A 26908-nucleotide genomic window follows, 5' to 3' on the forward strand; every position below is an offset into this window, starting at 1 on the left:
ATTGCTTTTCTTTACGAATTTTAAAATGGTGGTGGTATTATTCTCAGCAATGAAAAGTAGTCAAAAAATTTAAGTGAAGCGAACTTAAAAAAAATTTTTTATACAGAAAACATTATTAGACAGAATGTTAACAGGTTATTTAAAATGTTTAATGTGTATTTAAAGAAAAATAATTTTTATCATTAATTATTATATTTCATTTAAAACTAAAAATGCAGGAAAAAATCCATGATTTTTTAAATACTACAAGAATTTTTTTTTCGAATAGATTTTTAAATACAGAGGTCCAGCATATTTATTTTAACTAATTCTTACTTATTTTCCTTTGGCGATTAAAACGTAAATTTTCAATATCAAGCATATTTAAAAAGTTCATCAATTGAACTAAAAGTATAAATATAATGTAAATTATAAAATGTGATTAAAAAGACAAAGATAAAAATAAGGCTTAAACATGACTTTTTCTGAAAACTGCACAATAAATTGAAATTTTCAAACATCAAATATGTTTTTTATATTCAGAAATGTTTTACACATTTTGGCCCAGGCATAATTTTCCAAACATTCCTTACTCTTGAAGTGGTTATTTTTGCTTAATCTATTTTATGGCGAGGCTGAAAAATGAGGAACAGCGCCTTTTTCACTAACGAAGGAATTTAAAATAACTAACATGAATTAATCTAATTTTTTCAAAATGCAATTAAGATTTCCCAGAGAGGATTTTGACTAAAATACCCCTGCCAAAGGAAATTATTTGTCAAAGAACGCCATCGATTTTGACAGTAGATGTATGCTTTTTTTTTGCTCATATTTAGCGAATTTGCTGGAAGCATAGGACAAATATTTTGCAGTTGTGGACTTAGTCTTTTCACTCTTGAAATAGCGCGTTTTAAACTATATTTTTTTTCGGATTTATTATGAACAAGAATTCAAGTGCTACTCAAATTGTTTCATCAAATTTCTGCTCTTTTCTTCCCATCTTGAAATAATGTACATTAAAATACATTTTTAATTTTAATTAATATTTAATAAATTTTGTTCTGAATATTTAATGAATTTTGTTTTATTAACCCTACAATGCATGGCTTTTTACACACACACACACACACACACACACACACACACACACACACACACACACACACACACACACATATATATATATATATATAAGTTTTGAATAGCTGCATATAATTCAAGATAATTATTTAAATTTTTTTAAGTATTTTGTTTTTTGTGAAATTTAAAAAAATCAAACTGTGCCAAATGGTTACATTATAAATTAAATAATATCCAAGTGACACAAATCGCATGATAGAAATTTTGAAATAAAAGTTCTATTAGTGGAAAGTCAGTCAGTCAGTCCCTATTTATCAATTTATTTTTTATGAAGCAAAAAGAAAAATGTATTTTGATTGTATTTTTAATGGTAAAGCAATTCATAAAACAGCCATCCTGGTATTTTTCGAAGTTTCCAGTTTAAATCTAATTCTAGTAGCTCTATGATCGGGCTTTTCTGCAAATATTTATCTAAAAGGACTTCCAAGCATTCATTCTTACCCTTTGGAACAGTCATGTGAAATTTATAAAGCGAAAAAAAAAAAAACATGTAACCAAGTGGCTATACGATGCACTGAAGGGTTAAATTATTGAGATTATTTCATCAATCTAATTTCTATTAATAATAATTAATATTAATGTATACCACTTATATAAAATTAAATATAAGCTATCAAAAATGAAAATTTATAATTGGAAAGTACGAATTGTTTGAAAGAAATCTTTGGAATAAAAATAATGACTTGTTTGAATGCTATTAGGAAAATTTGATTACGTTTGCTTTCTTTGGAATTGTCGATGAAAACGGTGTGACAGAAGTTTGGAAGTATTGATTTCATTCGAAGATGGATGACTCTTATTTAAAACTTCGAAAAATTCTAAATCTCGTGTTTTTTTTTTTTTATTAATTCGTGATTTCCTTGAAGTGCACTACAGGAAAACATGAAAAACAAACAAATTTGGAATTTATTCTAGAGCTATGGATGTTATTGTAATTAATAGCACTTCGCGCAACTTCTTAATTGACAGAAAATTTGGAGACATTTACAAGCGATCGTTCAATCAAAAATTTCTTTGACAGCTTAGATTTAATAATTATTTTGATTTTATTCAAGAATAAATAATGAACAATTTCACTGAACACATATTAGATTTATTTATAGCTAAGAAGAAGTTTTTTAGCTAATTTTAAATTACTTTAGCTTCTGTTATTATTGACTGTAATATCAATTGTACTAATTCATTTATCTTTTATTGGTATTTGTTTCATTAATTAGAAAACAAATGATGGATTTTTTTGATATTAATAATAGAAATAATATTTAATACTTTACGGTAAAATGGATTGGTTTTTATTTCAATGTATTTTAATTCATTAGTTCTTGGCTTTAACCAGGAGTTCAACTAGCAATGAATAAGATCAAGATCAGTCTAATTAAACAAAGGGGTGAATTCCAAAAAAAAATCTCTATATAGTTTGAACAATAGTATCAATCAAATATATTGCATTTTGAAAGAATTTATAAATTAATTGAAAATATTATAGAAAGTTCAAAAATTCATTTGCATTTCCATATCTAAAAAAAACTTTTAGTTCACTGCTGTGATAGTTTTTACGATATATAAATCCACTTATTGTGATATGTGAATTCACTTCTATTAAGTTAAGAATTGGAGGATGAAAAATTTATCTTTTTCAGAAAAGTATTTACCTCTTCAGTAAAAGGAATTGTTAAATTATATATTTGAACGGATATTCAGCGACTAAACGGGAATCCAGCGCCTTATTTGATCTCTGATGAAAATGATCTATAAGTTTGGGTATTGTTACGAATCTGTAATGCTGCTTCCCAGCATAGTTGGTTCCACCATCGGAAAGAATGTTTTACAGTCATCTGTATTGGACGGAGTCCGTGTGTCACGTCGGAGGTCCCGGAGTTTGGCGACCATTTGGCGACTTGGCGACTTTAGCGCCAAAATAGATTATACCCGAAACATCGAGAATTTTCCCGATTCGTCCAGTAGGAACCGAGATACGCCTCGAACGTTCCTGATTGGTTGAGAGGCTTCTAGCCCCGCCCCCTGAGACCTTAGGAGGCGGCCGCGGCTGCCAGGGAGTCGTAGTCGGAATCGATGTTGAAGAACTGGCCTTCCAGAGATTAGCAGAGCAGCAAGACGGAGTCAAGCTAGTGCTGAACTAAGCTGTGCGCTACTGTCTGCAGTAGAGAGTCTTGTATGCTGCTGCGTATGCTGTTGTATGCTGCACGTCTCGGCTGAAGATAATCGTCTTCTGTGCTGTATATAGTTGTCGTCCTTGTGCTGTCCTGTGTATCTTCGTGTAAATAAACGTCGTTGTTTGATTTTCTACTGCCACCTGCTGATTGAGCGTTCTCCACACCATATAACTTCCACTATCCAAACGAACCCCGGAAATTTCGTAACAGTATTTATAAAAACATGCGTTTCAGTGACAAATCCTTATACGACTTAAATAAATTTCATGACATATTTAGTATGCTATCTTCCGAAATAATATGATAAAATCAGATATTTTTCTACGCCGTCTCTTGAATTCCTGTTAATTTTTTTAAAAAAAGGTCACCTAATGTACTTGAAACTTTTTATATGTGGCCGCTTTTTAAATTAATAAAAACTTTGTATTTTTTTCACAGGAATATTAAATACCAAATGCATAATAGTACATGATACCATGAATATCGAGTAATACCGAATACTACTTTAAATCATTGTATAATATGTAAAAATCTTATATAAACCCCCTCATTCTGTATATGTAACATTCTTTCCAAGATACTAAATTTCCAAAAATTTTTAAAACTATTTTTGAAAACAGTTTAATAAAATGTAATAATTTTAATTGGGGATATCAACTGGGATAATACTGCAAAATATAATAATAGTGATATAAATTCTACATTTATCGCCACTGTACAGTAAATGATATGAAAGAAATTAAGTCTATGATAAAATTAAAATCTTGGATTTGATTTTCAGTATTGAAGAAATATTATAATTACGTAAGAAGTTTCGAAAGATACTGAAAAAGAAACAAGGCTAATCGTTCTTACATTTTTAAAGAAAAAGAAGAAAAACAAAAGGGTTTGTGTTTTTACAAGTCAAAACAAAAGGATCTTTTTAAAAGTGGTTATACTTTCCATCAATAGATGGCAGCGGATCATGCCGTTCAATACAATGAAAACAAAGTTGAGTTTACATTATAAATTCAATGTTTATGAACATAGATCAACATGAGTTTTATAACATCGTAAAACTATTATGTGATAACACTGAACTAGATCTGATTTTCAGCACTGCAAAATGTCATAAATGTTAAAGATATCGCTAAATATATTGAATGAGAAATAAAACCTCTATCACAAATAATTATTTTAGTTAGTGCGAAGATTATTAAACTTTCGCAAAATGAATTTGTTTGGACAAACTGAATAGATACAATGAGTATTCCGCTTTTTACAGAAAACCATTTAATCTTTTTAATTGACGCTGAAATTTTTTGTTAATAATCTAAATCAATTCCAAAAAAAAAAAAAAGTGAATGGCTTGGAAAAAATAAATCTAATGCTTTTAAAAGAACAATAATATTTGGATCTAGTTTCCTTTCCTTATTCAGATAGCATATTTCAGTTTCGTTAAACAATCTCTTCCTCTGTTACATTAACAATTTTTTTAAAAAATAATGCAATTAGAAGGACTTTAACTTAGATATTGCAGTCGAATGATACTTCAATTCGGGCAGAATTCCTGCGACACTCCGTTACCCTATTCTATTCCGATTCCAAGTCGAACGGATAAGATGCTGATTAGTCGAACAGAAAGATACCAAGATCCAAACTTTAGCTAATTCTGCAGATAGTGCCGCAGGAGAAATGACAGGAACAGCAAACAGAATTATCAAGAGATAATGTAGTCACGTTTAGAGCATAATTCCCCTCTCCTCAAGCTGTAAAAAAATTTCAGTACTGTACTGAATAATACTATATAATTTTATTCCGTATTATATAACATTATACAATAATTGTGTAACGTTATTCAGAATACTATATAATATTACATAGAATTGTATAGCATGGCCTAATATCACGAAAAATATTGTATACTGTTTTAAAACTCTTATTTTTGACACTTGTTATATATTAGGGAATACATGACATCGCTTTTGCAAATTTTATTACATTGCATGATTATTATATACTCCTTAAATTTGGTAGCCAAGAACTCTTAATCATGCCTAATATTTTATTATGAATGCAGAATTGGAAATAAATTAATAGTAGAAATAATAAATATTGATACATTAAACTCAAAAAGTTTTCGGTTAATTTTAATTAAATATTTCCAATGAAGAGGATTTTCTTAACTATAATTTGTTAACAACTGTTGATATTGTTACAAAATTTTTCTTCTACAAATACCGCCACTCAATTGTAATAACTCAGCGCATTTAATTGCTAGTGCAGCAGCTTCTTGCTGTCTAATTCTCCAGCTTTTCTACTTGTCGGCGACTCCGACCACTCTCACACACCATCGCCTCTGACTATACACACACTTCTCACGATACACACGACTTCTTCGTAGCTTCTGAGTGCCCGTCTTTTATAGTTCCGGGAGGCGGGGCTAGAATCTTCTGACCAATCAGGGCGTATCTGCGTGTATCTCTGTTATTACTGGATGGATCATGAAACTTCTCGAACTTTCTGATATTATCCATTTAGTCGCCAAACTCGAAAAATTCAACGCCAAGTCGCCAAATGATCGCCAAGCTCAGCACGCCGTGCCGGATAGCAAAATTACAGATTTGTAACAATATATACAATTGACGTTTCCATTGTGGTAAAATGTAGCAAAAGATTATTTGTTTTAAAAATAAATACTCACCGTGCTATCTAATCCGAGAGTAATGAGCATGAGGAAGAAGAGGATGCTCCAAAAGACAGAGCCACTCATGGTGGCTACTGCTTCAGGATACACCACAAATACAAGTCCCTGACCTAAAAAACAGAATTCATTATCAGAGTTTTCTGCTCAGAAAGATTTGTTCCCCTTTAATGGCGAATAGTAAAAGAAAGATTATATCTAAATAGCAGCAGTTTCAATTCAACAAGTTTGGAGTTTTGATTAGTACATTATAGATAAACTAAAACAATATTTGAACTTTCTCTCTAAAAAAGATTCAATGAATCCTGTCAAAAGAAAAAAAAAAGGAACTGCCGTATATTAAAGTTAAAAAAATCGATAGCTTTCTTAGAAAAAGATAATTTAACATTTTATCTATTACCAATAAAACATAGTTTAAATACAAAAAGAAAAGAATTTAAAGAAATGCTATGTTTAGGGCAATGAAAATCTAAGATTGTAGATGGTTTTATAATATTAATGCATCATGAGTTGAGAGATAGGTTAAAGATAGTTTAACAGATAGATAAAGATAGGTTAACAGTAATAGAAATGATATTCAAAATATTTATTCTCTAATTTGTGAATAGCATCTCTTATAGCGTCAAAATTTATTCTAATTCTTCTCTTTTATTTAAGAATCACCATTTCATATGAATGGTGTTAACAACAACAACAAAAAATTGTCATAGCATTATTACATCATGAGATATGATTTTTTCTTCTCAAGAAATAGAAACTGAAGATCATCAAATATGAGCTATATTTCTCATATTAATTAATGCTGCATTTTTGCTTCTGATTACGTAAGTGAATTAAATTAATAAACTTTCTGCAGTTTTAAATATGCTGAAACTGTAAACACTCATTTTATAATCGCAAAATGTATTACATGTAAATGTAATACATTTTTACAAATAATGTAATGTTACAAATAATGTAATACATTTTTGTAAAACATGTAATACATTAAAAATGTATTACATGTAATACATTTTTTTTATTGAAATTTGTTGTTAGGTCAGTTGTCAATACAAAAATATAGAATATGTTCATAAAATATGAATGAATAAAAATTTATGTAAAAAGGCTTGGAAATAGCGATCTAAGAGCATAGAGCAGTTCTTACCATCAGTGGCAACATTACTGATATCTTTCTTTAGCATATGTGCCATATATCCCAGGACAGAAAAAATGACAAAGCCAGCGAGAAAACTTGTTAGGCAATTCACCGTGCTTGTAAAAATGGCATCTCTGGAAAATTAGAAGGAAATAAATCTATCATTGTATTTATTATATAATTAAATTTCTAACAAAAAATTTTAAATCGTGTAAAAGTTTCATTATCTTCCATTCTGCTCGAAGAATTTACATTTATATGAAGTCTGAATGCAAATTTGAAAGAAACCAATTAGTTGTAATAATTAACAATTGGCTATCTGTAACATCAGCCTCATTTCATACAGTGATAATTTTCTCAAAATTATTTTCATAAAATGATTTGTTTTCTGGATCGCAAATGTTCACTTCAGAATGTAAAGTTAAGTATTGTTTGTGAAATCAGAGGTTTCTCATACTGAAGCCAAAACTCAATTCCCGAGATTTTATCCAATTGCTTGTATTAGTTATATTTCTTAGCAAATAGATGCATAATAAGTAATGAAAATTTGGTGTCTGATTATGAAATAGTTTCTTTCTTTTATGTCTTCAGAGATTTCGATTTTTCATAGCATTAAAGCACAATCGACAGTGACTTCTCAGTTCAAACGCGAGGTGTGCTGGAAAAATAAGTTATCTGAAGAACATAATTAAAATGATTTTAAAAGAAACTTAGCCGTTAATAACAATTCAAATATTTTAATTGTAATTATAAAAATTGTATTTCGAAAAATTATTGCCTCACTTTTTATTTTCACTTTTTTTTCCTCATGTATGAAGTATACGATAGAAAACATTACTGATACATTTTCATAATTAAAAAAGTTCAAATCTTGTAGAATTTGCCTATTTCAGACCTCCTTGAGTTTGATAAACATATTTTTAAAATTCTGTCTCTTTTTTTCTTTATTTGTGAGCAAGATAACTCAAAAATGCTTTGAGCTAGACAGATGAAATTTGATTTGAGGTTTTTAAACAAATATGTAGATTTTTATAAAATTTTGAACGAAATCCATTCACAAATTACAGATCGACAGTAAATTTGTCTATACCTCCGAGTGCAAGCAAACATTATAACTACAGAACATAAAGAGTTAGATGCATAAAATTTGGTACACTATTTTAACATCTAAAGTGTAGATCCGTATTTAGATTTTGTAGTAAATTCGTCAATGGGTTGTTGATCGGTAATTCACATGCGTATAAACGCGGTAACTCAGAAATTCAACGATTTGGAGTAATGAAATTTTGTATACGAATTTTGTTTGTAAAATTTTATGTCAGTACCAAGTTTCGGTTTCAGTCAGTATGGAAAAAATGCACATTATAGTGAGTGTGTTGCGATTTACTACTGGACTGCCCGATTTTAAATAAAATATTTTTAATCTACACAAACACAGCTACACTACAAAATTTACGCAAAAACACATAGACAAGTAAGTTAAAGTAAACAGTATGGTGGAGGGATTCAACCGTTTCCAACCGAAAAAGCATTCGGTGTTAGCGCAAGGGTTGCGCATAGAAAAAAAGTCGATCTCAGGATGCAGGTCTGTCGTTCAACTGCTTGTCTGTAAACGCCACCAGGGGCTACTGTAAAATGCCACAAGGGGGCGCTCTCTACTCAATGGGAAAAAGAGGTGCTACAACATTCTGTTTTTATTCACTGCAAAGCACACAGCGTAAAAATTCGAAATTCTGATAATTTTAGAATGATATTAATATTTTTAGAAGGGAACTTAATTTTTGCTTTATGCATGAAGTGATACAAAGCTCCTAATAAATAAAGCTAACACCCTTTTGCGGAAATGATTCTTTTTTTAACATTTGGATAAAGAATTTTAGTTTAAAAATCTTTCATTTTGATGTATTCTCAATATATTTTTAATATTGAGATATATTTTTAATATTGAGATATATTTTTAATATTGAGATTTTAATATAATGCAAAAAATATATTTTTTTTCTCAGTCATTTAAACAGCACAATTCATTTTCAAAAGTTCTGAGATCACATTCAAGTGAATGCTTTTACCTGTAACAGTTATTATGAAATTTGTTGTAACTTGAAAGCGCCAAAAGAGTACCGAACCCTGGCCCTAGTGAAAAGAAAATCTGTGTTGCGGCATCAATCCATACCTGAAGACATGGATAAAAACACAAATTAAAAATATGTTCAAAAATGAGAAACATTAACATAGATCGAATAAAGAATTTATATTAAAGGTTTTATATATCGATTTTTCATATATAAAATATGAAAAAAAAAATGTGTTTTGACACGAAAAAATTTTGTATCAGAACTGAGAATTTTATATTCTTTAATGGATTATTTCACAACAAATTAATTATTTATTACAATTCGTTCGTATTTCTAACATCTTTAGCGATCAGCTGGTATGCCTAGGATATTAATTATATCTGATTCCGTGAAGTCTTTTAGATAAATTTTCATGTGCATGATTCTGCCAAGTTGTCAGTATTAAAGAAGTGTTAGTTCAATTGTTTTAATTTTACTTAACTTTTTTAACGGAGGCCATTCCCATAACATCATAGTACTATTAAAAACAAATATGCGGTTCATCTATGCTTCTCTTTAGTCAGCTTTTTCGCTTTTGTAAACTATACAAATACTGAACAGAATTCTTTTTCTTGAGCCACCAAGAACGGAAAATAACCTCGCGATTAAATAATTGACGAAACAATGAAAACTATTTCAATTTCAAGCCAATAATGTGATAAATTGTAAGAAATTAGGCAAAATATTTTTTTAATTTGTCAAAATTCAGGAAAAATTTGAACAATTATTAAACTGGTATTATAAAAGAGACAATTTTTAAAAATTTTGAAATGGTTTAAATGAATTTTTATGCAATATTATGCTTGGAAATTATCGCAAAAAAACGCAAAAATTTCGTTTAGTTTTTAATTAACTCAAATTCTAATGAAATTTTTAAGAAAAAAATCTCTTCAAAGCTTATATTTTCACCCTCCAAGATATATTTGCGCCAAATTTGGTAACTGCATATAAACGCAATCAGGCCTATAGAGTATTAACATACATATACACATATTCGTTTTTATTAGTAGAAGATATTAAAAAAGAGCGAAAAAATTTTTGCGGTTCTTTGTTTAACCTAAAACACTTAGATATCATATTAAAGTTCACCTGATCAGAATCTTAATGGAATAGAATGGAAAAGATTAAAAAGAAATTACACATAATTGAAATGCTCATGATTGAATTATAGATTTTATATTAACCAGAGTATTGTTAAATTTTGATTTCATTATAAGACATATTTTAATTTCCATTTTATTAAATTGTCATTTTTTCAAGACTTTCCAAAAGACATATTAAATATTAGCATATTAATCTTAAACATCATTACTATACAATGCTTGTTTAAGTTCAATTTCATCATTTTTCATGATGCAACATATACTGTTTCAATTTACCTTCTTAAAGTGATCAATATGAACTTGAGAACTATTGCTTCAGCTAAAATTATACATAAGTATAAAAGTAAAAATAGAAAAATCTAGATTTAAATATTTATGTAAAATACAAGAATATGTTAGAAAATAAAAGATATGTAATTCTAAGCTTTAAAAATACAGTATATAATACTGTTACGAAATTTCCGGGGTTCGTTTGGATAGTGGGAGTTATATGGTGTGGAGAACGCTCAATCACCAGGCGGCAGTAGAAAAAAAAACAACGACGTTTATTTACACGAAGACACACAGGACAGCACAAAGACAACAACTATATACAGCATAGAGAAGACAATTATCTTCAGCCGAGACGTGCAGCATACAACCAGGCTCTACTGCAGACAGTAGCGCACAGCTTAGTTCAGCACTAGCTTCACTCCGTCCATGCTCCGCTTATCTCTGGAAGGCCAGTTCTTTACCGTCGATTCCGACTACTCTCCTCTGTCGCTTCCGACTACTCTTCACCGTCGATCCCGACTACTCTGCCTGTCGCTTCCGACTACGACTACTCTGACAGCACAGACTGCCTCCTTTTATAGGTCTCAGGAGGCGGGGCTAGAAGCCTCTCAACCAATCAGGAACATTCGAGGCGTATCTCGGTTCCTAATGGACGGATCGGGAAAATTCTCGATGTTTCGGGTATAATCTAATTCGTCGCCAAGTCGCCAAATGGTCTCCAAGTATGTCGCCAAGCTCTGGAACCTTCGACGCGTCACCGGACTCCGTTCACTACAGATGACTGTAAAACATTCTTTCCGATGGTGGAACCAACTATGCTGGGAAGCAGCATTACAGATTCGTAACTATACAATAATTGGGTATAAATTTTGCGTAAGAATTTCTGAATGTTGAAAAACGAAAATTTATTTAATAACGCTGCATAAATTTTGTTTGCAAATAATAAAATATTATATAAATTTGAATTTTTAATTTTTTTTTCAAATTTTTATAAATTTGATTAACGCAACATAAGAAAGTTTGTATTTAATGCATATCAAAATCTGCAAACAACAGACATTTGGTGACAGGGAAGATTAAAATGATGCCAAATATCATAAGGTGGGCATGTAATCAACAAATTTCGCTTTTAATGAATACCAAAATTTATTTTTCTGTTTTTTTTTTTTTTTTTGATATAAGAGAAACTTCTTATTTAGTCAACAATTAATGGCGATAGAGACTTATAGCTATAACATCTTTATCTCTTCTAGTATTAAAAGTGTGTGTTATGTCTGTTAACAATTTGCAGGTCAGATAGTTTGACCTAAAACTTTCATAATGTAATGAATATGCTTTGGAGAGTAGAAATGTGGAACTCTGAGATATTTTTTTTAAAAAATTTTGATATATTAAAAATAAAGCGAGGCTTTGGTGTTTCACCTCAATAACTTCCGAAAATTTAATGCACAAAACCGATTTTTACATTTTAAAACTTAAAAAATTATGTTTAACGATACCAATTTTGTTTTCGTCCTAAATTTTTAGAATTTTTGCATAATTTTCACTGTTACCGGAAATTCAAGCCGCTGTATTGTTTTTTCAAGCATGTAATCGTACAATATTCTTCTTGTGTTGAAAGCTAAAGAAGAAAGATTCTATTGATCATCTTTACGGATAAAACGGGGAAAAAGAGAATGAAATTACAGTACTGAGAACGATTACGCACAGTTGGAAGATAGATTATTTGAACAGCTATGATCTTAATGCCAATATAATGTCAAGGGACTCGACTCCATTAGGAAAGTGCATTCATACAATATATAGAATGAATTCAAGGAGAGTAAAATGTCGATCACAAACTGCTACGTAAAAATACTTTGTTGAAATGTGAACATCAAGTTATGAAAAGAAATTTAGTTGAAATTAAATGCAATCAATATTCCCAGTGAATGAACTAATCACTATAAGTGGCTAGTAAATCTATAAAATATAATACTTATTTAATTAAAAGTTTTGATTACGAAGGTCAGTTTCTTTTTGACGCTTTGATTCGCAAGCAATGAAAATGTTTGAAATGTGCCAATCTTTGGTACAGTTGTAACAGATATTCCACTGAAATTTTAATTTCAAAATGAATAGTATAAAATACCAAAAAGAAATATTGCATTTACTCACATCACTTTCAAGGAGCTTTTCCCATTTCGGATATAGGTAATATTTTATACCATCGAGAGATCCTTCCAGAGTAACTCCACGGCATAAAAGGATAAACAGCACTGCATAAGGCATGGTGGCTGTGAACCATACGACCTGAAATATGAAGAATTAAATTACACATACTTCCGTAAGATCTATTCTATTTGGCTATATTTACAAATAATAAGTCTCAGACAAATTTAAATTTTTTTTAGTTTAGTTTAGTTATATGAACGTCCCGTTTTAAAGCAACACTAGGGCTATTTTGGGACGGACCTTGTCATTTTGAACCGCGGTCAGATGACGAGGACGACACCTGAGCTGGCACCCCCCTCTCCACACCACACCACGCCAGCGGGAGGACGTTTCGTCATGAAGGATTTAACGTGCAACAGGCCCCCTTACACTACGGTTCTTCGGTGGAATCGGGTCACGAACCTGAAAACCCTCCGGTTCCGAAGCCGAGACCTTACCACCAGGCTACCGCAGCCGTCAGACAAATTTAAAATAGATAAGATAGAGTGAAGTTGTTGGACTCCAAAGACAATATTGATTCCTAATGGATAATCAGTTATCCTTTTTTAGTTAGTATTTTTAAACTGAATTAATTTTCTTCTTGGATCATTTTAAATGTAATTCCCAAATATTATGGTAATAAATTTTATATACAAAGTGCAATTAAAAGTCGTATCAATTATCAGTTCAATTGCCGCCATTCTCAAGTGGATAAAAGATCTCATTTTAATGACAGGAAACTACTAAAAGCGCACTAGATTATTGATCTGTGGTGAATAGAATATAAACCAGTTAACAACTACGCTACACGAGCAATTGCTTTTGTATCCTGATCATGTTACTGGACTGCGAACCACAAGGGCCCAGGTTTTATCCTCACTCATCACAATCCGCCACATTGGTGACCTCGGACGATGAACCTTCAACCTTTTTACAGCTGTTGTGGCGCCATCTACCCACAGCAACACAAAGTCGTCAAATTCACTTGACGCAGCAACCCAAAGTCGCTAGACTCACTTGACGCAGCAACCACTCACCCTCACACACTCGCCATAACGCTTAGCTCAACTCATATAGGTACAGGCGCAATAGAATCAACAGCCATATCGTTCGTCTCACCTCCGACTCACTGCAGGGAGAGTCTGTGATGAATAGCAGCCAGTTAACAACTACGCTACAGGAGCATATGCTTTTGTATCGTGGTCATGTTACTGGACTGCGAACCACAAGGTCTCAGGTTCTATGCTCGCACATTCCAATCCGCCACAGATCTTATGGAGCAAGATGAAAAAATTATTATTAATACTTACCAAGGTAATATTAAAAATCACGTATTATGGCTAAATCAGTATAGAATTGTTCTTCCTTAAAGAAAGCAATGAGTTTATTGCAAAATCAAAAATGAAATAAGACACTGTATCTCAACAGCGCCACATTTTTGATATCCTTTTAAAATCAATAAACGAATTCCTGAATATATTTGATAATTTAAAATTTTAAAATCACATCAAAAATTTACAAATTGTGAAAACTCACAAAATTCTGGAATGAGCTTTCTGTTTGCAATTCTGTAGTTAAAATCATAAAAACGGAAATTGCACCACTCGGAACTATCAGAAAATAGACATAAATATAGCTCCAAAACTGAAGGAGTTGGAATGTGGTTAAATTATAAAATATATTTAACAAAGAAAAGTTGAAATGATTCCGAATATATAAACTTCTCCAAGTAAGAAAACAAGATTGTGGCATTTTTTCTTACATGAAAATTAACCTAATCGTTAAAAGAAATTTTAGATATTTAAATAAAATGAGTTAAATTATCTTAAAGAGGATTTAAAATTATGTTTACCATATTAACATTAATTAAAATGGAAACAAAAAACGATTTCTCTTGACGATTATGGAGGATAAGAGAAAGCGAAGGATTTATTTATTTTAATTTTAAACTCTCCTAACCTGTAACAACGGCACATCACCAATGCTGGCAAACGGACTTTTAGGGAGAATTGAATATATGCATCTAGAATTTGCCTGTATGTGTTTTCTCATGCCACCTGTAGATTTTGCACCTGGTAGAGTCAGCTATTTTTTATCTTTGGTCACAAATGAATGAATAATATCGATAAGTTAAAGATTATTTAAAATTAAATACATACCGTAATTTTATATTTTAAGAAAATAAATCAAGCAACATTCAAAAATTACTGTAAAGGAAGTTTTGCTTTTTTAAATTTAAAAATATTTAATTTCGAATATCGGTCTACTTAAAAAATTTGTGCAGGGGTTTCAAAAATTCACTGTGACAGCGTACATTGGAGCTTCAATAACAAAATGTCAGACATAAATGAACATTCCTTAAAGAATTTTATTCCTAAATCCTCTTTCTGTTCCCCCTCAACTCATTTCCTTGGTCTGTGTATCGTCTACATCTCCATTCTCCCCTTTCTCCTCTTCATCTATCTATTTTCCCAATATGTGTTCGAATATTTAAAAGGTCACCTAGAAAGTGCATGATGAAAATATTGTCTAGTATCCATTGAAGTTTACGAGTCCACTATGTTGTATAACAGATCCTTTTGTCTCATAAGCTATTCTAATATGATATTAGAACTAAGCGTCCATTCTATTGCTCATGTTTTGTCATATCTTCAGAAATGATTTTGAACTCCCAGCAAACGTTGTGATGAGTTTTATCTGCGATTTATTTATTTAAGCCTTAAACAATATGAAAAATTAAGACATAATAAATAATATGTCACAGACAATTAAGGTAAGTCTATGATTTATTTCAATTCACCGTACTTCTAAAACCCTTATACATGTAAATCATAACTGTTAACAAAGTATAAAATGTTCTAAACAAAATTATCGTCTTTTTAAGTCGGAATTGCCAGTAATGCTAACATTCCTGTATTCACTTTGAAGAACAGAAAAGGCAGAAATCACCTTGCCGGAGCTTTTAACTCCTTTCCACAAAGAGAAGTAGACAAGTATGAAGACGGCCATCAGACAAAAAGCTAGCGTCCATTTGATGGGTCCGATGCTTTGAATTCCAGGTGATCTCTGTATTTCCAAGACACTCCGCCTATAGCAAATAAAATAAAATAAAAAATTTAAAATTCATAATATGTTTATTTGAAATATAAGTAGATTATTTGCTTAATATTTGATGCAATAATTTTCGTTATATATTAATATATGATGAGTGGCTTTCAATTATTAAAAGCAGTTTTTGAAAGAACACTAAAAATATAGATTTCTATTTTAATTTTTTTACTTTTCATTTTCTGATTTATAATTTATTGTTACAAACAGTATAAAATCTTGTGAATAATTTTCCTTCCAACTAATCACCAGGTGGCGCCTTTCATGACAGAATCAAAATTTAATTTAAGTGATGATTATCAAATAATTAAGTTTTGAAAATAGTAAGACAGCATATTGTTATGAAAACAGACATGTTTACGAAGCTTCAGAATTCTAGCAACTCAGGAAGCAAGTAACAGCGTGTACATTGGTTCATTTTCACGAATTTGAAACATGTAAATTTAAATTTAAAAAATCCTTAAAACAGCATAGGAAATTTTGTTAAAATTCAATTGATCATCAAATAAACACGGTTGAAAGGATAATTTGAAACAGACATAAAAGCAATGTAATAAAAAATAAAAGGTTTTTCAATCAGAGTTGAAATACGAAACGTAAATTTCTCATGCCTTTTTCCATTTTATTTACAACGCTTAAAAGCATTTACAATTTAGAGGAATTTTCTCTTTTTATGAAACAAAGTTTCATTTATTGAATGAATTTTAAATTTTATATTTCTCGCTCGTAAAGAGAAAGGAAAATAAGTATTTGAAACATTTATTACTTATTGCCTTATTCCTTTTATGTTAAGATTCAATGAGATAATTAGTTTATCTCATATTTGTTTACCTCATTTTATTTATTTCTTTAAGAAAGAAGTTTTAAATTCAATTGAAATTCATGAAAGCTATTTTTCGAGAATCCTGTTCAAACATTAAAGTATTTTGAATAAAACGGTTAAAACACTGATTATTTTTCAAAAAACACTGTCTCAAGTAATAACAAAAGTGAATGTGTGAGCATATATGTGTCTGTTTATCTATTTTCGCTGCAAGGGAGATCGATGCACCCAAATATGTCAAATTTGGCACAAACTTATTTTAAAGAATAAAAATGTGCACTATCAGCAATTTTTTAAAAAAATTTTATTCAGAATATTAATTAATTAATTTCAGAATTTTCAGGCAATAATTTCTGAAAATATAAAGATTTTTTCGCCATTTAAAAATACAAAAAATTATGATTCCAAAAATACAACAATCAGTTCATTGCCACGCAATCTTTTGTGCCTGATCTCAATAACATTTAAATTTTGACTTTGAATATGCCTTAGATCAAAGGTTGTAATGCAACTCACATAATTTTCGGGATTTCATCGAAATTTTGAATGTAAATCTTTGTATTGTTCGAGAAAAAATATGTCTATTCTTTGTCATTATATCAAATGCGTTATTTTGATTTCATTTTGAGTTAGCATTACATATACTCTTTTAATAATAAAAATACTTTTACCCACTGTATTTTACAATTAAAAATAGATTTCAGAAATTCATTTTTTTTTCTCATTCTTAGAGTTTACAAAAATATATTTTCAATGGCTATAAGCATAAAAATATATATGATTTGTCCTGAAAACTCGAACAGAAGTAAATATCGAGGGCAAAATTAGATTTCATCTTACAAAGTTCAATTATGAAACTGCCATTTAAAAAATGTCATATTCTAAAACAATTTATAATGTTCGGTGTTCTTTTCTATTTTGAGATCACCATCCAAACTAATTTCCATCCACATATCTGTTTCTCACAAATTACAAAAATTTTCTCTAAGAATTAATTCGTTTTAATACAAGGCTCACACCACAACATAAACAACACCCATCTAGCCTAAAACTCCCTCAAAAATGAAAGCACTGAAAAATGGTTCCATTCTCTTCTTCATCTTTTGTTTTAAATTTCCCTCCACGTCCTCATAAAATAATAGCCGCGGCACTTCAAGGAGAAAACTCCTTTCCTCCCAGAAGACACTTACCCAAACCCCATTCCTTAGCATAAATAACGGGGGTCGCCGAAACAAAGAGTTGACAGATGACACTTATCTGTTCCGCCATCCCCCCAAAAGTATCAAGAGGTGGAAGGGTGGTCAAGAGAAGTCTTCAACCTCGACGATAGATATGGAAGTAATCGATTGTCTCATTAAAGCCCCGACAACGGACTAAATAGCTTCACTATCGTTTGCTGATAACGAGTCCATCCTCCACCCACCCCTTGAGCGGACCCCCTCTACCTACCTTTCATATATATATCGTGAAGAAAGTTGCTACTGGTTTCCAAGAAATATGGTCCTTGTGATAGCACAAGTGGGAAAAAGTTTTAGAGGGTTATGGATCATTTATGGGCAGTGGTTGTTTTTCTTTTTTGCTTTTTTATGCTTTTGTTCTGAAAAGGCTTGGCTGGGGTTTGGTTGAGGTATGGTTTTGGTTGGGGATGTTTAGAAAAAAAAATTATCAAATTTTTAATTAAGTGATAAATTTCGCTATGTAATGATACCGATCTTTCGACGAATATTTTTTTTTCAGAAAAGAAGTAAGCTTTTTTGTAAATAATATATCCAACAAAAATTAATCCAACAAGTGGAATTGAATTTGTTCACCTGCCAAAGTTCCTTTAGTTAGAATCTACGATATTTAGGATATTTTTATTCTGCAGTTATTTGAATTGTAATTCATTTATTATGAAAATTAAATATAGCTGAGATATATTAATGCCCAGTTTTTAAGTAATTTTAGGTTTATTTTAGCAGGAATTCGTAATTTTCAACTGAGGTCAGCAAGGATGGCGCCATTGGGGATGTCTGTGCAGAACTGGTCTCTTTCTCGGGATGATGGGCCCAAGCACCATGGAAGAAAAACGATAACGTTTGGGAGAGATGTTTTTTGAGAAGTTAATCCGCCCCCCCCATTGGAAATTTTTCTTTTTTTCATCAGTTACATTATAAAGTTTATTGTGCCCACTTGGAAAGTTGAATGATGGACGATGTAGATATAAAAACATTGGTATCATTTTGAACCATCATTTTTGAAGATAAATGACATCATTGCTTTTGTTCGTTTATGATGTAACAAATCACAAAATTTGAAAACCAACTTGACGAATTTGAAAGGAAACAAGATACATCTAAATAAAAAAAACTATTAAAAGTGCTATGGCCAGCAACTGGGAAACAAAAAGGGATATTGATGCTTCGGGAGTCAGACTTTTGGAGTGCCATAGGAATAAAATATTGGCACTTTCATATCATTTATTGAAATGAAATAATATGAAGGATAAAAAAAAAAGATTTCAAGGCCTGGGCGTCATCTGTACTCCGATATAACCACTGATCTCGTAACGCCATCTATACAAAACCACTGATAACAAATGGAGTAAAAAAACACACACACATTTTATGCTTCTAACGTCTGTTACCCCTCTTAACACCACTGTACAACTGCAACTATCAATTTATTATTGTGAAAAGACACACAAACACACACATACAAAGATGGTTATAATTAACTGAAAAACGTTAAAGAAAAAAAAGCAAAAGTGGAGTAATACTGTAATTAAACTAAATTGTTTGTATGAAAAACATACAAACAATCGAGTTAATATAAAAACAAACATATTATTTGTATATTAACATACTGCGGTTTTAACAATCAATTAGCCATTATCTCAAGTGCATAATAAAAAGGCATCTACAGCATCTTGAAAAGTTTTTTTTTTATATAGTTTTACTATATAGAGACAATTTACAAACAAGTCGACACAAATTTAATAAGCGAAACTTTCTGGTACTCCGAGTACTGGTCTCTCCGAAACTTTCTTGCATACTCTCTCACAAATGTACTTGTGCATTATTCATCACATACTATTGCAAACCATAGTTATGAAAGAACCTATTAAAATATGATCCTGAAAGGCTAAACGCTAGAATGCGGTTCATATTCAAGTATCCGAAAGTCGAATTTCTATTTTGGGTGCCTTTGTTTCGGATCGAATGAAATCAAAGTTTGACTCAAAATTACAAATTTAGTCACAAGTAGTAAATAACCTTATCTCACTAATTTAAATTAAATTATGGTAAAATCCTAGATGGGCCCACCTCTTGGCGACTTATTTGAAATCTCGCCAAGTTGACTACTAATTGAATATTTGTTGTTATTATTTTTCAATTGAAAACGATACTTGAAGGCCAGAAATAATAATAAATAAAAAACAAAATAAATATAATAAAAAATAAATATAATAAATAAATAAAATAAATAATAATAAAATAATAAAAATAAAATAAATAAATAAATAAAATAAATATAAGAAAACAATAAAATAAAATAAAAAATAAATTAAAAAAATACGTCTAGGTTGCCACACTGGCGACGTTATCGCCAATCATTTGGCGAGATTAAGTCGAAAAAATTAAGAAAAAATAAGTCGCCAAGTGGTGGGCCCATCTAGGATTTTACCATTTATGAGTTACCGCGCTTACATGCTTGTGAAATTACAGACCGCCAAACGGCCAATCCTTTCACAAAAGTGGTTCAAAATTTGATGAATATCTATTTTTCAGATACTAAAACTGTGAACCGAATTTCATTTACCTAAGTTGTAATATTTTTGAATCACCGCGTTTTAGCTTTTTCATGTTTAACTTTGTATGTATGCATACAAAAGGACAAACCGACAGGTGGTCAATTCCCACTGATGGATTTTTATTTACAAATTCGATACATATTTAAACCAAAACGTGTTTTTTTTGTTTTTGTTTTTTTGTTGTTTTTTTTTGACCCAGGAAGATTTGAAACGTGGAGATTCACCAAAGTCACGAATTCAAATTTTTTGATAATTGGAATGTTTTCGCTTTGTATATTTCATAAGCGAAGAAAGTTAAAACGACAGATAAAAATGCTATTTTTATCAATTTTTTTTAATAAAAAGTAAAACTTTGCTCAAGAAAATTGTAAAACTTGAATCATCATTCTCAATTATATTACAACTATTAAACAGTCTCATTATCCCAGCTGTTTCTAAGAAGAAAAAAGTCCCAAAGTTATGATCCAGTAGTTAACTTCTCTTAAAAAGAGCCATTAATTATCGTTCCCTCCTGTACTTATCTAATATAAACTTAGCTAATGAGTTTAATTTGTTACGGATAATTAATGGTTCCACCGGTCTCTGACCTTTCAGTGTTTTCACACTGACTGAAGGGTCGTAAAAACTTACTACGAAGTATTTCGCACGGAAATGAATAGATTTGAAGTTTTTTAAAGTTATTCCTTTAAAAAAACGTAACTTTCATTGATTCAAAGATTGAATGAATCGAAGATATAAAATAAATTTTTTTATCATAGCCTGATTATTAATTTGGTTTGCATAATCATTATTAATTGATAATTAATGAATAGAAGAAATTAGGACTTACAGAAACCAAACTTTTCTATGCAGATCCTAATTCGCACATTTCTTTTTTTTTATTTTTAAAATTTTTCATATGAATATGAATTACAGAAATTAGTATAATAGACAAAAAATTCTACCTAAAGATTGGTAGAATTTCGACGTTTGATACAACCTAAAGGATTTTTTTTTTTTAGTTTTTTCAGTTTTTTTTTTATATCGAGCTTTCTTTTACGTTACATTTAATAAATTTTGTCCACAGTCTTTGCAGATACTGGAAACATGTAGACACTGCCGAGGCACTGCTAAAACGAAACTGAGCTAGCCACTTGAAAATCACTGATTACTTTATGTTGACTCTAATGATCCCAAATCAGTACACAAGAAATTATTGATATTTAAATATATTTAAAAAGTGAACCGTTCAAATTTTTTAAATGTGCGTCGAATAGTCTTATTCTTCATGTAATTAAAGTTAAAAAACGAGAAATTTCCAAAACTATTATTCAAAATTAAAATTAATTCCTTTTTGTATAGGTATTATCCAATTTTAAATAAAAGTTACATCAACCCACTATTTTTCTAATCAGGGCTAGAATCAAATATCTAAACAGCCGCAACTAATCTGGGATATCCTGTCAGTTTATATATTTGTGGCTCCTTCTCTTTATTTATAAAATGAAACTTCTTTTTTTTAAAGTTTTTTAAATCCGTATCCTGCTACACTTCTTGACTACAGACACCTTCGAATATCATTTAAGGTGTACATACACACTCGAAGATTTTTTTTTAAATTTTAACTTTAAAAATCCAGTTTTTTCACAGTAGGTTATTAATATATGTTTAAACTCATTTCAGCGAGAAAAAAACCATATTACACTAATTATTAATTAATTACATAATATTTAATGAGCTAATTAGCCTATTTTTTGAAACATGATATCTTAAATTCTAATTTGTACAGACACACAATTCTAGTTGGAAATGATGCCTAATATTATTTTTCATGTTGTCTGCCTCAATCAAGTTATAAAAATATATAGTTTTTTTTTTACAATTTTTTCATCAATGATGAATAGAAAAAGCGAGATTTTTTGTGTAATTTTAACTTTTAAACAGCTATTAAAAATTCATTTCTATAAATATAACTTTGAGAGAGGCACAAAACATCCACTATTTCATACAGATTATTTTGATATATAAATTACTGTATTTGGTTCATTTCTTGTTGAGTTATGATTGTTTGAATGAAGCAACATAGTGGAAAAATATCATTCTTCATAAAATGAGTTTTAAAAACACCGTAACTAGAGTTTTCAATGAAAGCACCTCAAGAAAAATAATTATAACTCGTGAAATATTTCGAATATTGGCAACATCTTGGTATCGTTTGAAAGCTAAAGAATCAGAGAACATTATTAAACAATAAAAAAAAATTCGATATTTTGAACGATTTTCGAAGCTTCAAGTGTGTACATACACCTTAAAGAAACTGGAAAATTTCTTTGCTTTCAAAATCAATTCTAATTTCAGAACTTTAGAACATAATTTCCTTTCATCCTATTTTCCCCACCTTGTTATAAAATAAGTAGTTTTATTAATAAATAATTATATACTATGAAATTAATGTTTACTTCATAAAAGATTATTTGTTATTGGAAAAGACAAAAAAGAAGCTTCTGAAATAATAATACGGTTTTTGATTAATTTATGTATAAAAATGAAGTAAAACTATTTTTTTTTCTTTTTTAAAAATGTTTTTTCTTCTTAAAAAATAATTCCTCCTTTATTTCCAAGACATAATAAAGAGAAATAAATATTAAATCATAATTTTTTTAAATAATATTTTTCTATTAGGAAAATAAAAAATATATAAATAATATAGGGCAATACGTAATCAAATGAAGCACCATATGTCATTGAAACAAACGAAATGATAATTTAAGACCTTTTATACAAACATACATTTGCACATTCAGCAGTCACTTCAAATCCAATAACAACAAATAACATATACATAGAATTATTATTTTTTCCTTAATAATTTGCTAAGTAAAATTGCTTTGATCAAAAATATGCTCTATTTATTCCAATTAATAATCAAAATACATTTAAAATAATTATTTAATTTGTGTTGCTGTTATTTCCTTTTTAAAATGAATGACTCTTTCACTATCATTTTCAATAAAAGCAATTTTAAGATTGCATGGAGATTACAAAATAAAACAATTCATACGAAGCTAAAATAACTGATTTGTTTAATGCGGAGAATGCGGAAAGTGCAGTCAGCAACTTTCTTACGCAACATTTACTTTGCAGATTATCTGTGACTCGTTTCCAAAATGGTATTGGCGTTCATTCAAATATTTGAAGAGTGAATGAATCGAACTTGTGATGATTGTCTGTTGCTACTTCGTAATTTTGATCATTTATAAACGTGTTTTCTGGTACATGTTAAATCAATAAAGATAACGTGATAGCAGTTTCAATCACAGAAAGTGTATGTAAGTGCACAAAGACTGATTGTAAAATTAAATTTTGAAACGATGCAAAATGCAACAGATCCAAATTGCTGTGTATTTTTGTATTACTTATGGAAGTCAATGATTAAATAGAATTTTAATATATCTTTTTTCATGTACAATCTCTAAATTAAAATAATTTAATTTATTTACAAAACAATCTAAAATTCCTAAATCTAATTTAAAATTTATTCTAATCGCCTTTGGAGACCAGTTGTTTCCTCGGGGAGGTTTGTTGTGCTGTTTAATTTCAACTATATTTCTCATGCATAACTTGATGTTCACGATTCCTTCTATTAAGTATTTTTAAGCATCAAATTTTTAGATATTTAAGCCGTGTTATTTTTATTTTAATAGTCTTAAACCTGATCTAATTATTATGTACATGAACCTTCCTCTAAGGAGTCGAGAATAAAAACATCATAGATTTAAAAACATCATAAACATTCAAAAACTAAGTATAAAAATTTCAAAATGCAGGCTGATGAAATAACAAAAACGGCTTTAACTTCATTGTAACAACTAAATCCGCTGTTGAAAATTATGCGAAAAATATATTTAAGAATTGTCAAAATCCAGGAAAAATTTCACGGCAAATATAATGGCCACATTAAAAAGACATTTTTTTAAAATTTTAAATTGATGTAAAAATTAGTTATGCGCAAAATCGTTTTCAGGAATTTCCGAGATATTCGCTTGATTTTTAATTATTTAAAATTTTAATTAAAATTAAAAACAACACTCCACAGAGCGCATTCAAATCCCTTCGCAATATATTTCTTTCAAATCTGGTACATCGAAATCAAACGGTCTGATCTGCAGATTGTCAATACGTATACATATTTTCCTTTTTTAATAGTGACAAAAAATTCAACAAAATCATTGTTATCCTACTCTCTTAATGATTCTCTCTGATGTCGACCTCCTGAGATTTGGTACACAGATTTAGCATCTAAATAGCAAAAATCAAATTTTGAAACAAATATGTCGGAGGGTTGACGTCTGTCGATCTGTATATTCTCAAGTGTTTAAACGCGTTAAACGCTTAGATAAATGAAATTTGGTATTTAATCCTTTCACTAAAATTGTTCTGCATCAAATTTGGTTTCAGGCGGTAAGTCAACCATCTAACTCTCCGACCCGCCACGAAGGCACACGGATTTAAACCATAAAACTGAATGACCGGACCGCCGCAACAGCAACATTGGTGGGAACTGCGGTTGAGTCCTAAGGGCCGTCACCGGCCACGGTACAACCCTCCCCTAAGGAAGTACGTCCCGTCATCGATGGGAGAAGTCAGATCCCCCACCTATTAGTGTACCCTCCAGGGTAACGAGATCCAACCATCTCGTCTCATCCTCATTTCGAGGTGCCCCCGGGGGGGGTTTCAGTCGGTAAAGAAAAAATGCACATTCAGATTTCTTTACTGCACTACGAAGCACAAAACTCACAAGCATGAGGCTCTGAAAATTGAAATCTGAGCACTCATGTCATTCAAGGCCTTGGCCAAGGTTTAATATTTTTTTTAATAAAGGGTGAGATATAACATCTTAGAAAGTGTTGGAAAGACCACTCCGGCTTATTTATTTTTATTGGTAAAATTTCAATATATGTCAAAATTTCATTTGAGGTTCGACGATGCTTTTATAAAGTGTATTTAATATTTTGCTTATATTGTTTCTTCTATCGGGACCTACAAGAGAAAGGATTTAATTTAGTTATCATAACGTCCTACTTAAGAGCAACACCAGGGCTATTTTGGGAGGATCTCATAATTTTGACCCACGATCAGAGGACTTTTCTCCAAATTTCGGCGCCATAACAGACGGAGGACGTCTGGCCCCGACGGATTTAGCGTGCATCAAACCCGCTTACACGACGGTTCTTCGATGGAAACAGGTCTCGAGCCTTAAACCTCCGGCTTCGAAGCTGATACCTTATCACCAGGCCACCGCGGTCCAAGAATAGAAAGGGAGAAAAGACATTAGAGAAACCAACTTTTGCTCTTCAAAGATTCCCAGTACGTTACCTTTTGCGCTCCATCATCCAATAACACTGGATATCACATTTTGGTTGAAGAAGTTCAATGACAACCAATAGACATATATTATAAACATACGTATAGGGGTTCTTCCTAAATTTCTTTTGAATTATACCCCAGTCTACTACTATATTTATAATCTTCAGTGAATTTTCAAATGAATATGCCAGCACTCTAACAGACTTAATGAACCGCAAAGAATTAAAGAGCGCTTTACGTAGATATAATGCAGAAAAATTTTGAAAATGATTCTATCATTTAGTAGAATAAATCAGATTACCTGCAAAATGAGTTTTGTAATTCGAACATTAAAGGATAATGAGCTTTCGTGTAATTTAAACAATCTTCAAAACCGCAGCAATAATTTCAGAATTAATCTTATTGCATAAATATTAATGCCTTGTATAATCTGTTTGTACTTACTCAAAATATTCCTGCGCGGGGCTTTTGGAATCGCTGGAGGAATTGACGCTTCTCTCTGCCAGAGTGAGGCAGTTCTCGGTATTCCATGGATTGTCACATCTTGTCCACGGCAGTTCCGAGGTGAAGGAAGCGAACAGGTAGTAGAAGGCCCACGCAATGATAGTGTTGTAATACATACCCATGTACAAGTCGATGAAGCAGATGGCATATCCTATACCTAGGGTGCAAAGTTTGGTGTTTATAAAAAGGAGTGAAATTTTGTTTAAAAAATAAAAGTTTTTAGAAAAGCTTACATTTAAAAGCTTTTGTTTTTCGACAAAAGTGTCCAGTGGTGGTTCGTCAACTCCGAAACGAACGCTGTTGCCAATCTTTTCTTTTCAAAAGAATAGAATTAAAATACAGTTTAAAAAATTCATCACTTTAACCTTTTAATAAGTCAAATGCTTTAGATGTGATTATATGTATTTAAGAAAATTACCATTTCTTACTCATAAGTGTCTTCGAACCAAGGAAGACAAATATGTATTAAACTACATATAATTCTATTGGGATTTCTCGTCGTTCTTAAAGGAAGAAAAATAATGCATTAATTCCTTC

At 30.5% G+C, this 26908-nt stretch overlaps 1 protein-coding gene across 1 annotated transcript in view; it reads right to left on the reverse strand.

The window, feature by feature from the left end:
- LOC129969404 (sodium-dependent serotonin transporter-like) overlaps positions 1-26908 on the reverse strand; it is a 93627-nt gene that overhangs the window by 10185 nt on the left and 56534 nt on the right. Inside the window, exons 3-8 of the mRNA XM_056083966.1 lie at positions 26312-26528; positions 15747-15885; positions 12762-12896; positions 9184-9287; positions 7124-7248; positions 5977-6089 (exon numbers count right to left, since the gene is read on the reverse strand). Coding sequence (XP_055939941.1) covers positions 5977-6089; positions 7124-7248; positions 9184-9287; positions 12762-12896; positions 15747-15885; positions 26312-26528 — 833 coding nt within the window. The remainder of the gene's footprint in view (positions 1-5976; positions 6090-7123; positions 7249-9183; positions 9288-12761; positions 12897-15746; positions 15886-26311; positions 26529-26908) is intronic.

The sequence above is a fragment of the Argiope bruennichi genome, chromosome 5 (assembly GCF_947563725.1).
Source record: "Argiope bruennichi chromosome 5, qqArgBrue1.1, whole genome shotgun sequence".
NCBI lineage: Eukaryota > Metazoa > Arthropoda > Arachnida > Araneae > Araneidae > Argiope > Argiope bruennichi.